This window comes from Athalia rosae, chromosome 2 (genome assembly GCF_917208135.1).
Source record: "Athalia rosae chromosome 2, iyAthRosa1.1, whole genome shotgun sequence".
Classification (NCBI taxonomy): Eukaryota; Metazoa; Arthropoda; class Insecta; order Hymenoptera; family Athaliidae; genus Athalia; species Athalia rosae.
In genome coordinates this window covers 22,292,612-22,307,923 of record NC_064027.1, presented here as the reverse complement: position 1 = coordinate 22,307,923, position 15,312 = coordinate 22,292,612, and the positions used below count along the sequence as shown (strand labels likewise).

At 37.7% G+C, this 15,312-nt stretch overlaps 3 protein-coding genes and 1 long non-coding RNA gene across 5 annotated transcripts; 2 read left to right on the top strand and 2 right to left on the bottom strand.

Annotated features, from left to right (window-relative positions):
• Positions 1-425: 425 nt before the first annotated feature.
• On the bottom strand, positions 426-6,452 carry LOC105689406 (SRSF protein kinase 3). 2 transcript variants are annotated; one of them, XM_012406396.3, is made up of 6 exons: positions 5,575-6,452; positions 3,884-4,094; positions 3,449-3,764; positions 2,786-3,373; positions 2,392-2,704; positions 426-1,926 (listed from the first exon to the last, which is right to left on the bottom strand). In XM_012406396.3, the coding sequence occupies exons 1-6, from the start codon at positions 5,778-5,780 to the stop codon at positions 1,635-1,637; spliced, it is 1,926 nt and encodes a 641-aa protein (XP_012261819.1). In that variant the 5' UTR covers positions 5,781-6,452; the 3' UTR covers positions 426-1,634. The 2 variants fall into 2 exon arrangements, with proteins under 2 accessions (XP_012261819.1, XP_012261820.1); XM_012406397.3 differs by having other exon boundaries at positions 3,884-4,076.
• A 639-nt stretch (positions 6,453-7,091) lies between these two features.
• LOC125499944 lies at positions 7,092-7,720 on the bottom strand. Its single transcript, XR_007277051.1, has 2 exons — positions 7,579-7,720; positions 7,092-7,424 (listed from the first exon to the last, which is right to left on the bottom strand). It is a non-coding gene; the product is annotated as an uncharacterized LOC125499944 (long non-coding RNA).
• Positions 7,721-7,919: 199 nt separating this feature from the next.
• LOC105689408 (WD repeat-containing protein 13-like) lies at positions 7,920-10,668 on the top strand. Its single transcript, XM_020854200.2, has 4 exons — positions 7,920-8,061; positions 8,301-9,106; positions 9,195-9,490; positions 9,565-10,668. The coding sequence occupies exons 1-4, from the start codon at positions 7,980-7,982 to the stop codon at positions 9,815-9,817; spliced, it is 1,437 nt and encodes a 478-aa protein (XP_020709859.2). The 5' UTR covers positions 7,920-7,979; the 3' UTR covers positions 9,818-10,668.
• Positions 10,669-13,638: 2,970 nt separating this feature from the next.
• On the top strand, positions 13,639-14,381 carry LOC105689483. Its single transcript, XM_012406519.3, has 2 exons — positions 13,639-13,876; positions 13,962-14,381. The coding sequence occupies exons 1-2, from the start codon at positions 13,733-13,735 to the stop codon at positions 14,121-14,123; spliced, it is 306 nt and encodes a 101-aa protein (XP_012261942.2). The 5' UTR covers positions 13,639-13,732; the 3' UTR covers positions 14,124-14,381.
• The last annotated feature ends 931 nt before the right edge of the window (positions 14,382-15,312 follow it).

Genomic DNA, 15,312 nt, shown 5'->3' with positions numbered 1-15,312 from the left:
AAATTTCCCTTACGGTTGACTGAAATCTGCTCTCGGAGCTTGATAACAAGGTCTGTAAGTAGCAATTCAAAGTGCGAAAAATCAAGCTGGCTTTTTTCACACTCGAATATGTTTTTATCGTATCGTACAACCTTGTTGAATTTTTGTCTAGTAAAAGAAGCAGATAATATCGTTATATTATGACTACACTCTGGCTCTGGTTCTATAAAAATGAGATGAAACTTTTGTTTACGGCGATGAGACTTCAGTCGCAGGACAAGGGCCGTCGCATTTTAATAAATTCTGCTAAAATATAAAAAACATGAAGAAAAGAAACAGTGTTATAAGTGAACTTGTCACCCTTGGACATGCAAGTATTAATTCGAATGGTAGCTAAATATGATACGATTAATTAAAAACTTATGGACGCAACAAAAGTGCAGATGTAACAAAGTACTAAGGATTTTAATTTAAGTCTCCATCAGTTATGATGAAAAAATATGATTAACAAAGACATAAATACAAATCAGTGACATCAATTGGTAATCTTGTTGCGAGAGTTAAATCGTACAGAGTTGCAAGCACCTCACAGCAATAATTCAAATACAGATATCGATGGAACATGCAAGTATTTTGCTATTCTACAACTGTGCAGACGATGCCGTAGTTGCTCTTCCTAGTACAAAAATATTTAAATTTTTTTGAGAATTGAACTGTTCCAATTGCAAAATTAGCCATGATCTTGTCAATTCGAATGTGTTTATTCGTGCTGTGCCATCTCAACTACAGACAAGAAGAAACGCTTCGATATTGATTCAAACATTATGTGATTATAACGAAAATTGTATTATCAAATCGCAATGTTACCAAATTTCAACATCGTAAGGTGTAAATTTAAAAACATTGGCAGCCATATGTTCGAATAAAAATTCAAAATGTTTGTTCTTCTTTGTTGGGCATAAAACCAAGCGGAAACAAGTTGGTGTTTTGCAATTTGCACAGTAATTCGAAAAAGGATAAATGCCTTACCGGCAAATCCGAGAATTCGAAAAAAATGGAGAACTGCAGATAATTTTGATCAGGTTACGGAAGCCTGTGCAAGTAATTTAATGAGGCACAAGTGTTAGTATTTCAAAAAAATTAAAGCGCGTTTAGACGCTGAAATTACAGAACGAAAAGTGTAAATAATAGACAGACAATTAGTTTGGAAAATATATAATTTAAAATGTTATTATAAATTACACGTCGTACACAACAAGTGACAGTTATCTGAACGCTGCCTGTGTATTATTTATTTTTTTCTTGTCCGTTTTACCGTGTGTCCAACCCAACTTCTTATTGGCACAGGAATTTGAAAAAAAAAGGAAAAGGAAATGGGTGATTAGAGTATATCACGGAAACTTCAGATTTTTGAGACATTAATCGAATCGAATTCTAATCACAACTATGACAACGTTTGCACGGCACACAAAACTGGGTCCTAAAATTTTCAAAGAGTTCTAAATAAATACACTATGCTATTCGGTACGGCTCGGGCGCTACGCTTTTGTATCTAATTAATCGGGTAATGATGATTGGGATTTGAGGTTCGCAAGTTTCAGGGAAACCGGTGGGGAGTTGAAAAATTTTTATGATAAAACAATTAAAAAACGCGATTATTTGACTTGGTTTAGCCACGGATGCTTCAGGCACTCTGCAGCTGTTGCCCGCTTACTGGGATCAAAGTCAAGCATCGGTGTTAGGAACTTAGCAAATTCACGTGCTTCGCTCGGCAGCCAGTCGTACTTCTCCGTTAGGACTTCGTAGAGACTCCAAGGCTTAAGACCGGTTATGTGCCTCAATTCTCCTTTTTTGTTGAAAAATATCCGAGAGTGCTTTCCGGAAAGTGCTATGCGCCGTGGAATCTCACCAAGTAACTCAATTATGTGGGCTAAGTGGTCCTCATCTCTGAAAACAAGAGAGGCGAGCAATTATGTCACGTCTTTAGAATCACTATGTGCTTTTGATTGAAATTTCGTAGTTTTTCTGCATTCCAAAACTCAGTTTGACATTAAAAATATATTCTGAAATTTTGGCAATTCTGCAATAACTCTCTATTATAGACATCCGCACAGAGAATGATTAGAACGAGTTAAATAAACTACTTCACAAAAGTAGAGCTTGGTATTTTGAAATTACGATGTATTCTAAGTACAACAAAGAATCTTTTTAGAAGGCAGAAGTCCCTGACCTCCTTTGACAACAAAAAGTGTATAAATCGAGTCTACATCAAACTAATAAGATTAGCTAACATGATACATAAATTTGCTATAGTGTTTCAGTTAGTGAATTGAGTGAAAAAGTATCTGAAACTAAAAATTTTGCATGCGGCTAATTGGGCTGATTCGAAATTCGTAGCTTCTAAAATCTTACCTAGAGTAATCATCACCACTATGAGGTTCGAATAGGTAATCACCAGTGGCTAATTCAAAAGCCATACAAGCGGTAGACCAAATATCTGCCGAAGTGTCATAGCCAGCTCCCAATAATACTTCGAGGGATCTGTATTGCCGTGTTTGAATATCCTCTGTAAATTTTTTATGAACCCAACAGGCATTCCCAAGATCTGCAATTTTCACCTCGACTTCACACTCGACTATCGCTGGATCCAAAGGTGCTACCGATGCACGTTTCAACTGCTTAGATTCCGGAGGGTTCAGAATATGCACACTAGTTAATGCGTTACCTGAGTTTAAAAAGTAATAAAAGAATATGAATTATTCAAATCTATAATTTAATTTCTTGATTAGGTTACAAATTTAATTACCTTCACCGCTCTCCTCAGTTTCCTCGGTATCAGGCGCAAGGGTGCCTTCACTGCAACTTTGTTCAATATCACAGAGTGTGATGTCTTCAACTTTTTGGTGTTCTTCCAATGACTGATTTTCTATTTTTTCTCCACCAGTAAAAACATCTATGCCGTTTATCCGCAGCGCTGGCTCCGATGTCGGAGGTTCTGAGATATCAGGAGATTCTTTGCTTTCTGTTGTATTATCCTCAATGCTTTCAGTGTTGACGTCTTGATCAGGGCTGTTGGTTTCCACTCCTCCATTTTCTACTGGGTCAACGAGCAGCTTGCTCTGCTCTTCAATTTCTTCTATTTGCTCCATCTGTTTCTTCAATAATTCATTCTGTCGTTTTGCCTTCTTCTTCAATTTTTTTTTCTTATTCTTTGACATTTTCGTGTTCGTCGTAGGCTCCTGGAATTCTTTTGGAGCGGTAGATATTAATGATACCGGCAATTTAAATCCCAAAGAATACAATTCTGTAGCTTCTGATGCCAATTTTCTAATGTATGTCTCATCTACGCATATCAATACGTTCTCTGGCTTTATGTCTGTGTGAATTATTTTACCTGTAAGTAAAAATAAAAAATCGTGACTTGGCCTGACTTGTTTCTACTAACAGATGATAATAGAAACTGGATTACATTTATTATGAAGGTAATCCAACCCCTCGAGAACCTGTCTAATGATGGATTTGACATTGTTCCTTGGAATGCCTCTATAGTTAGATTTTATGATGAGTTTGAGTAGGTTGTGTCCAAGGACTTCGAAAACCATACAAACATGGAGCCCATTGATACCGCTGATTTTAAAATCATTCAACAATTGAACAGTTTTATTCCTCTTTGGGTCATTTGAATCCGTGTCGCGAACATCTTTCAAAAGTTTTATTTCATCGAGTGCAGTCTCTGTAAAGTGTGATGCAGATTTAACAACCTTCAGTGCAACAAATCGTTTATCCTGTAACAGAGACAGATGACAAGATTAGAATAGAAAAGAAAAGTAGTCGTGAAAGATAGATCTGGATTTAAGGAGTCTATATTGACGTTATGTGTGATAAGTTAAACCATCTGAATTACCTGAAGGTCCCAACAGAGCCAGACAGTAGAAAAATGTCCCCATCCAAGTTTACGTGTAACATGATAGCGGTTGAGAAATAAATCTCCAATTTTTACAGGGTGATAACCTCCCTTGCAGTAGTCACTGCTATCTTCCTGCTCTTCGTCGTCGCTACTATAGATCTCATCATCCTCAATCGTCTCATTACTCGAGCTATGACAAGGCTCCAACCTGTGTTAATGTTTAACCGATTTTCATGGGCAATTAAAGGGTGCTCAAAATGATAAAAACTTTAAACTCTGAAGGAGTACAGGTGCTGTATTCCAAAACATAAAAAAACGTGGAATACTTCTCATAGACCACTATTGTAAAATTTTTTGATCAATACGTGATGATTTTAGGGTAGAAAAGCACCTGATAATGATATTGTGCCAAATTTACAACCTTGGTGTACAATACTTTTCAACTCTCACAGCAGTATTATCGTCATGTCATGAATAAAGTAATAGTACAAATCCAATACAGTCCATTTATAATACATTTCATGAACGTGCTGCATTGTTGCTTGATAAGGTTTTATCGCTCCTAACACTCTGATATGGTAATCTAGTTTAGATGAAATGTATTGAAGACATCGTAATGAATGAAAATTGTTCCACCGGAACAAGGAGATAGATGAAAGTTGAAACCCACTCAATAATTCAAATCAAATTGGATGAATCACTTCTGTTTGCAAACTAATCTGTTACAAGGGAAAAGACTCTCAGTGCAAGTCACCAAACTAAAACTTGACCGATAACTAACAAGAGAGATAAAAATTCACCACAACCATTAATGCTTGACAAAAATAACTTTTGTCAATTGTTTAATCAAATTTAGATCCCTCCATGAGGTTTTTATATTAATAAGGTCTGAGGTAAATCCAGATCAAAAGCCTCTGCCTTCCAGGCTTTGCATTTATTTGATTCACCATAAAGCATTTAAGAACAAGTGAAAAGCTTGCAGACTTTTGTCCTATGAATGAAATATTGATCACACTGATACACAAAAACTTGAATCTGAGACTCAATTATTCCGCCACCTAAATATGTGGATAATTATTCTAATTATCGAATGCAAAAATGTTTTAGCAACAGATGTGGAGGTCCTGAAAAGGTAAACGAGATTGGAAGCATTATTCATCTATCCAATGCTTCTTCTATTTATTCCAACCGCCCATGATTTGCTTGCATTCAAAAAAGAATCAGGAACTTGTGGCACAGTTTTTTAAATTCTAATCAGTAGTTATTCTTCGTCTATTTATGTCTTCCAAACAATAATGGAATGTCTCAAAAGTATATTTGTATTTTGATTCATCTTCTACTCTCTGGATTAATCCATCAGATCTCTGTTCCATCGTAAATCTGAAAAATGGAATCCAAATTTGCTTTGACGAGGGGAAATTCAACATATTTCTGTCTAGCCAAGGAAACTAATCCCCACTGATAGTGACAATCACTATAATTAACGACATTCCCTAGCAAAGGAAAAAGAAGCAGTAATAAGCTGCACTTCCGATTGATCGACACCTGCAAATGTGATGATTAAAGAAGAAAACAATCATTCCCTTTTGTCATTCCCTGTCGGAGGCGAACTTGAGAGACATTGGCAGCGTAGATAATAATAGTTGATGGTTTATGGCTTTATCAAGGGAAAATCTGACGATTCATACCTGCTTCCGTTGCCACCGGAGTACGGTCTTGAGCTGGTATTTTCTTGATTTGAAGAGGAAGTCTTTGGTCCCCCTTGAGGTCCGTTCGACCCGGGTGTATCTGTGTCGCCCAACGATCCTTTTACCTTCCGTTTTCCAGGCTTGTGCCGTTTTTTCTTTGCCTGAATAGCGAGAACTCGCCTATTAACATCGGTTTTGGCACTCATCGGTTAACCCACGATACCGCCGTCGCTATTACGCCACTTTTTTCACCGCCGTCCGCCGAGCGCCACGCTTTCCGAGGGATTTTAAAGCCGGAGAAAATAAGTACAAGAGGTTTTTTCCTTTTTTTGACACCACCAGCAAATCTTTCCACACAGCTTTTCAGTTATCAAATTTACGTTTTGAGGGTTTATTTTGTGATGCAAGACGCGATCGCGTAATGCGTCAGGTAAATTATTTATATTTAACCTGGGTTTTAGACATTAAATTCTAGTCGTCGTTCCTAGATGACGATCGGTGATTGTTTGAGTATGGCCGACCGATAGACACTTTCGTTTTGTTCGTTCGTTTTTAGTTTTAGTTTATTCCTTTTTAACCAAGAAGCGCCACTGACTAAAAGTTCGCGAAAATGACACACTGCTCGACGATTACCGGTAGGAAATGGGAAAAATTATTCTGCACGATTTCATAATGTCAACTCGGCCAGTATTTTGATGTGCATATTATTTAACGACCTATACGAAAATAAGTCGCAAATTCCAACACCCTCGATAAAAGGCTCTACCAATATTAGTCTTCTTAAAATCTTACTTACTGGCTCAAGTCAACCGATGTTCTAGCGTTTACTTCACTCTTTTGATTAATTCTGTCCTGCATTTCTACGTCCACAGAAGTACGTACTTCTACGTTCCTACGATTTACACTGGATAGCGGATGGCTTTACTTGTAGCGGTTGTATGTATATGTATACCATGGTTGACGACTTCAATGAACGAGTAGCAGCCATTTTGTAGGAAAAATCCTACCTTTGCGCGCGACATTCAAACAGAGAAGGAAACCGCAGTTGAGAACGCAACGCTGAGGAGCTGAGGATCTGTACGTTGACAGAAATCATCAGTCAACGATTTGTACGTTGACTCGTTAACTGAACATTAGTTGACTGATAATTACTAATTTGCGATTCATGAAATTAGTAATATCTATGGTGTAGGGTTATTTCCGAAATTATTTCTGATGAGAAAGTAAAAGAGTGGTGATACAGTACATGAGTCTGCTTATCGGAAACTACGTAGACCGGTTATAGTTACACGTTATTGATCTTCATGTGTGGCTGATGCATTGAAAATTGTTTGCTACTCTTAAAGTACACACAAATGGAGAACTCAATTGCTATTGTTCACCGATTATAATTAAACCTCCATTAACAGATCTCTCAGTAACTGAAAGACTTTCCACAGAAAAATTAATAAAAAACGTTCTGAACTTGCCTAAAACAAGATTTTTTGAAGAGTATCTAATATATGCTTTGCGCTATGAAGGTTCTTTATATTTTTATTCCATTTCTGTAAAAGCTGAGATTTTTACAATAGAAAACCTGGAATAATTCCGTTGTAGAACAAAATTTCAATACTGGATTGCAGTAGATCTCGGCAAGGAGGTTTCACATTTGCAAGAGATACAATATATCATAAAGCCAAAAATGTTTGGTACATTGTTTTGTTTTCAACCATGCGGAAAATCTTGTGTGGTCAAAGTAAGACTCTTTGACATGTACAGAATATAGTACATCATCACAGCTTGGTCTCCAGTTGTTTTCACTGTATTTTTCAACCCACTTTTCCAGTAGATACAGATCATTATGAGGCAATCTGCACATAAAATTATCATTGGAAGTTTAACAATCATCACTGGTTACTGGTCAAGAGCAGTGCATAAGTAGTTCAAGAACAAAAAATTACTTAACCTAAAATTTTTAATAAACTGGTGTGACTACTTTAGATCATTATTCTGTCAAAAACTCACCTGTGAAATTTCCTTCCGCTTTGCCTTTTCTTCCGTCAATGACAATATTCGCATCGGCCTATTGTAATTTTCACAAGGCCAGTAAAATTGGTATACAAACGAAAGAAACAAATAAACAGAGACAATAGAATAGAAATGCGTTGTTTACACCGATGTTGTACCGATGACGTAACAGCAGGGGTTTTCCCGACAAAATGGACAGACAAAATGGTCACAGCAGTCACACAGTAGGCAGGCTACACCATTGAAAGTAGATAACACTACAAAGCTAGCAATAGCCATACCAACGTCTGCATTCGTTGAGCCACACGCTATCCATTGTAGTCATTTGTGTAATTATCTATCTCAATGTTTATAGTACATCGGAGTTTACACCCAAAATACCAGGATAATTGTACAAGATGGGTTCCATGTGGCGTCAGCAGGTATTTGCGCTCGATGCTAAATACAATTCCCACCGAGCGTTAAATCAACCAAATCTCAGTACGTAGCATAAAAAAAAAATTCTGTCAGTTGGAAATAACCTGAATTGAATGACATATGGTGAAATCATCATGTCCCTTTGACATATTTGACACTTGCTTGACAGATGTCACATGTGAAAATTTGACATGATGAAGTCGGATGTCGATTGTATCGATCTCACTATCGATATTAGCGACTGGCAATTTTTCATTTTTAAATTTGAATTTTCGTCGATGAACAGTCATTCTTTTTTTCAGAAACTTTATACATACGTCGGCGTTCCCAACTACTCAGAGAAAAATTTGCCAAGGAATCCGATGTGCAAATACAGTATCTAAAGATACGCTCCCAGTTATTGCAGCGTAGATATGGAAATATTGGAGAACCTAGTGGTGCTAGTCTTAGCAGCCGGAGTCGATCAGCAAGCATTCGAAGCTGTAGCATTTCGAGATTGTCAGAGAATGACCTGAAAGTCAATTTCAATAGTCCAGGACTTCAATCACCGTTTTCAGAAGGTTCTAGTAGGTTACAAGGAATGTCACAGTCAAAAAAATCTATTGCTGAAAACTATGCCTTTGTTGGAGTTCATCACATATTTGACCAGCACTCTGCAGCTATTTCAATGCTCAAGTTTGCAAACAATGACAGATCAAAACTGTGCTGTTCCTCGTTAGATGGTGTTATTTCAATTTGTGAGGTAACTGGCACTACCGGAACGCCACCCAAAGTGGTTGCACTTTTGAAAGGTCATGAAAAAGGAGTTACTGCTATTGACTGGAGTGTCAGTAACGATTTGATAGTATCCTCCTCTCTAGATGCTACGATTCGACTTTGGGGCGTGCAAAGCACATCGCTTCATTCTGGTGCAGGTGATCCTGATCGCTCCAAAACATACTGTTTGCGAACCGTTAAAGATCAACTCCACGCCGCAATTCTGTGCTGCGCTTTTCTTCCAGCTAACAATAACTTGGTAGTAGCTGGCAACTCTCATGGACTTTTGCAAGTCCTGAATGTGTCCACAGGAATTTATCCACGAGGAGGTTCTGCAAAAATTGGAGGAAAGGTCGGTTTTCTGACATTAAATTTCTATTGTCGATGAAAGTGTTTCCATGGCCTCACAATTACTTATTCGTGGTTTTGTTCGATTTAAGATCTTAGCTCTAGCCTGTGAAGAAAGTGGTGGTGGTTCTTTAGTGTGGGCAGGAAATGACAGAGGCTCTGTAGTATCTTGTCAATTGGAGGTGGGTTCGGGTCATTTGACCAAGCTCCGACGGATTGACAGAATTGGGGGGGCTGTCACCGCTCTTACCTGGCGTTCTTGGCTTTCCAAAGAATTTCCGTGGCCCACGCTCTTATTAAGTAGTGCCTCCAACAGTGTATGTCTGTACCGGATCATTGATAATCAAGGAACGCTCTCGCTGTGGAGGAAATACCCTGTAAAGCACAGGTGAGTAATGAATTTTTATTCTTTCACATAGCTTCACCAATTCAGAGATTAAATGCATATTTCTCAATTACTAGACAATATTTGGTGCGTTCAACATTCTGTCCGCAAATGGGAGCATGTTTGATAGCAACGGGGTCCGAGGAAGGTGCAATCCATCTCATCGACTCTTCTAGAGAAGGAAGTGGAGCTTGTGTAAATCGTCTTCAAGGTCATGCTGCACCCACTCTTGCTCTTTCTTTCAACTACGACGAATCTTTATTGGCAACTGCTGATCATCAAGGCCTGATTATTGTATGGCGGAACCACCATCAACATCATCATCCATAAAAATACATATCAGTACCTGATCATTCTTGCTTTGAACACGGCTTTCAAAGAGAATCTGAAGAATGCATTTTTCCAATGCCAATTTGCGATCCACTGTGTGAAGTGACAACAAAAAGAACGATGGCTGTTGGTATCTCGATTGATTCAGGGATATTATTCAGCGATAAGTACAATGAATAACATTCAGAAAATTGAAGTTCTGTGCTATTAAATCTGTAAATAATTAACTGAGTGAATGCAAGTGCTCGATCAATCGTGTAATTCGCATGAATAATTGCTTTCAATTAGCAAATCTAAGCTACAAATTTATCAGAGATTTATACGAAGACGAATTAGTGAAATAAAAGTTGTGGATTCTATAATCCCGTCCAAGAAAATAGATCTGATGTGGGTCGTAACTTAAGATGATATGCGAATAATGTAAACTTGATTTCTTCTTTCACTGAAAGGTATTATCGTGTTGGACTGGCTCAGCATAAAATCATCCTTTCCTTTCCTCTCGTGACCTTGGGAGACGTAACTCTAATACCTGTAGTCAGTTTAGGTAGATCATAAATATGGTTTACGCAAATAGATCACATGGTTTTTATGAAATCTCGGGCGTGATATTATTGGTATTATTAATACTTTTTTTTGTCTCACCTTGAACTGGACGAATATTGAATTGAAGCACAGATCCTCCCAAAATTTGTTACTTAATCTGTATTTGTTTTAATAAATATGTAAGAGCGTTTTCAATAATAGATACCGCATCTGAATAATTCCATACCATTCCGGCTTAGTGCGTCTGATATGTTAAAACCGCTATTGCATTTTCGGAAAAGTCAATAAAGTCCAAAGCCAAAACATGATTAACTTTGTTTTATTGTTTGTGCTTTTGGCAGACCGCAGCCAGCAGGTCCTGTCAAAGCCGGATCCCATGATATCATGGGCGAGGAAATCTGACGGAAATCAGAAACAGAATACCGATATTCTTATTATCTTGAAAGAAAATGATGGAAGTCAGGAGCTCAACTACAATAGTCTTGTTATCTGAGAAGGAAATCATCGAAGTCAAAGGCAGTACGCTAGTCTTATTAATTACCTCTAGAAAAAATGATGGAACTTTGGAGCACCAAACTGATCTTCGTTACATTGTATAATAAACATATTTTTCAAAAAAATAACCAATAATGATTAGGCTTATAACTCATAGACTTGTAAATATTATATTAGGAAAACAAATAAATACAATACAAACATGGATAATTTTATGTATATTTAAAAAAAAAATAACGACATTTTTTCTGAATAAATTGAGGTATTGAAAAAATATATACTCTAAGATTGAAAATTTTATACGATATTTTACTTCTCGCCTCGATTGATTAGAATCGTTTTGTACACGAAGCATGACCTGAAAATATCGAAACGTACCATTCGTTCGGATGCACTTAACGGGTAATCTTTTCATTATAATATCATTAACTTAATATCGGAAACTGAAATACTGTTTTTGGAATAGCACATTGAACCTAAATTAGGGCGTTTTATCTGACAGCATTTCAGATACCGAAGCAGCACTATATCTAACATACGCCCGGTTAGGTGATTGTGAATCGTTTGGTGGCTAACATTGATCTAATCTTAACATTGGCTAATCTTACATTGAATTTGCTCAGATGTTGTACAGACGATTTGTTTTTTGACAGTCAATTGATCATAATTTTTCTATAAAAACCGTTGTTATTTTCGGAAAATTTTTTACCAGAGGTTCAAATCGGGTACGAAACATAATAGAAGTGTTCTTGATGATTGTATTTTGAGCGGTATGCAGCTAGCAAACACTTTCAAATCCGTACCCTGAACTCTCGATCTGGGGGAGTTCGGATGATGAAAAACAGAATTTCAACGTATCATCATCAACGAACAATATATACATGTTCAATATATCTATGGTATCATTGTTGTACACAACGAGGAACCACGACAGCGGAGAATTCAAATCTTTTGAGGATTCTGTATATTCAGAATTCTTTGAATTTCAGAGTTTAGTTCGATTGGAAGAATATGAAGCATACATGTAAGGACTCATCAATAGTTGCATTTGATGGAGAAGGGGAGAAAAACAAATACGATAAACACAGAAAATCCCGTCGTAGGCTCGGGAACATAACAAAGATGATGTTAATGCTAACGGGTCTGAAAGAGATCCAGATAAAGTCGAAATCATTGCAATCGCCGTTTTATCGTTAGTGAATGCCTATACAATAGTTGCGTTAACTAATGACTTTGCAATCGCTGCTGGTTTTGGAAGGGCGTTTTTATTTGACAACGCATTTTGAACGTCAATTGTGCCTACATTGTTTAACGAAGATCTGATTTTCAAAAGATTCCATCAATGTATCAATTTGTCATAACTTACAATATGACAGAAATCCTTTTAATTTTCAATATACTCTCACGTATTGCATTAGTGAGTCATATTGTTTTTCAAAGACGCAATTTATCGGGCATGGATTTTTCCATCAAAGTTATCATTGCACATGTGGCTGTTTGTATACATTCAGAAGACAAGAAAACCGTTACATAACTTCGCTGACATCGTCATAATCCTGTGCAAGTGGCTATTTTTGAATTTGCACAGCTGTCGAAAATGTCTAACAAGATTTCTTCACAGTTGATTGATTCCTCAGTGAGATAAAACCTCTTGAAGTATTTCGGGAGTTATTAAAATTTTAGTCAAACCCAAAGAAGAAACATGTCAAAGTTTGTCGTATTGCTTATACTTTTGTCTATCTGCAGCCAGCAGGCTCTAGCGAAGCCAAATCCTGCTCACTTGTTTTCAAAATTATCGACAACATTCAAATCTCTATGGGCCAAGTTAACGGGGAATAATGGCAGTGATTCTTCTTCATCTTCATCATCTTCTTCATCTTCTTCCTCTTCTTCATCTTCTTCCTCATCTTCAACCTCATCAGAAATGGATGAGAGTGCTGCAGAGGGAGTTTCGGATCAAAATCAAACGCCTAACTACGATGATTCAAACGAACTAGATTACGGAGGCGAAGATGAAGAATATGATGAAATTGTGCATGTGACTCCCGACTCCTTAAATAAGCCACGTGAAATCAAACCCAATGAGATTACTTCCGACGTAAATAATGCTGAAGTGGTATCTACGAGTTTGGACCCACCTGAAGATTCCGCTATCTCGGAAATGGACACTGATTCTGAAGCTGCTGCTGCGTCGTTCAATCAACCCACCTATCCAATCGCGACGGCCGTAGATCACGCCGATGCTGTGAAAGAATCTTCGATTGCAGACAACGCAAGTCCCGAATGCATATTATATGCGTAGCTGTCACAAATTGTTTCCGTAATATATAAACTGTAATTTGTAAACTGCAATTTCGATTGAAATGTACCAACTGAATAAACACCCTGCCTCGCAGACTAGAATGTCATTCTAACTGATCAATTCGATGACTTGAGATGCAAATTCAGATTCATCAACGATAAGCACTCTATTCTTGTTCGACGCTTTGCATATAATAAACTTAATTCGAAGGGTATTGCTTTTGAGATACGCTCAATTCAATCGAGCTACATTTGACGGTTGAATTGCATTTATTTTCTGACGGCACTCACATCACCGATAAAAGTCAATCAAAATATGATGGCCACCTTGACATTGATGTAACGGTCCTTGTTTCTTGTAAACTAGCTCAAAAACAAAAGAATATAAACTTTCTAAACGATCTATAATCTGAATAAAAACCTATCGAGTTTGCTAAACATCGCGTTTCCAGATTGCGTATAAAAAGGGTAGTACGATACATTGGAGGATATAGTTCAACAACCGTTTCGTTAAAAAGCGAAGCATATAAAATTAATCTGCAGCTCAAGCAATTCGAAGTTATTCACGATTTCAAAATGTACATACGCTTAGCTTTTTTCTGCATCGCTGTATGCGGCATGGCGATTGCAAATAACGTCGAATACATCCGCCAGCAGAAGGTAACAGCCCCTCTTGGAGCAGACCCGAATTTTGATTTGACCTCATTTCATCACAATTCGGTAATTATACTTCTTCTTATCTGCGGACAATGAAAAGACGATGTGATTGGATAGGCTAATATGTTTCTCGACATTTAAAACTCAGGGACACCGTCGTGAAACTGCAGAGGAGTTACAATTTTTACCGGAAATGGAACAGGTCAGGCTTCAGACAGACGAGCCACCAAAAACGTTCAAACGCTCCCCCAACGACGATGAACTTTCGACAAGCACTGTGGCCGCAGTTGCGCCAGGTTGCTGTGGTTAAAATCAAAAATCCGAAGCTGAACAGGTAATGGAAACGGGACGAAGGGCTGAAAATCGATGTTCACACATACTGTCGGAAAACAATGATACTTCTTTTCTCCAGAAATTAGGGTCCTAATGCACAATCTGTAATAGCAGTAATAGTATTTTATCTTCCAATGCTTATGACACTCTGTCTTAGCATCTTTCTTAATTTGATTTCACAGTGAAGATCGTTGTGCTACGTCAATTGGATCAATAAAATGATATTTCCAATAAACAAAATTGCGTAGATATTTAAATCCGAAGATCTTATGCTATCCTATAGTTCTTTTTGATCCTGAGAGATTGTGAACGTTCGATACTTAATTCATCAATTTGCATTACAACCGTACACTGTTATGCAAAAAGTTGATTGTATAAAAACCTTTAGACAGACCAACTACGGCGTGATAACGATTTTATGAACATTCACCTTGAGATGCAGCACTTATAAAACAATGGACGATCAATAAAACTCGAGTCATTTCACTAAGACGCAGTCAGTTAAGTTAGAACTTTCAGCCGACAGTAGTATCATTAGTGAATCAGTCCGTCCAAATTCACTATGATTAGCGCACAGCAATATCTGCTTGTATTGTCAATTGCTTATCCCACGTACGGAACCGCTGACTTCGTAACTGAATCGACGTGGACCCCTGAAAAAACGAAGTTTGATGGGGTGGAGCTGCCGCGTTTTGAACGAAGAGCCGCAGACGACATCGATGTGGCTGGTCCCTTGAAAGAACCGGAGCCGATACTCGCGATGGTACCGGAAACGCCCGTGCGAATATCAGAACCGTGTTTCGGGAGATCAGTTGAAATAATGAGGGAGCAGCCGGAAAAAATATGGGAAATCACTAGCGGCTTGAAACCAGAAAAAGTTCAAGCTGATGATACCCTCGGAAGGGACAAAGGAAGTACATAGAAATGCTGATGGCTGAAATTCAAATTTTAAAAAATCCACTCATTTTTAATTGTAATCGGGAAGCGAAAACAAAGTAAGGGATATAATTGCTGAATGATCTATGGCACAAAGTCGCAACTAATCATAAATAGCTTATTATCTTATTCAGGAGAAAATATTTGTAGTAAAGTGAAGAAACTCGTGTCTCGAGAACGATCGATCTGTCGGGTGAATGTACACCTCCGGGAATCCATCTTGTTAAACG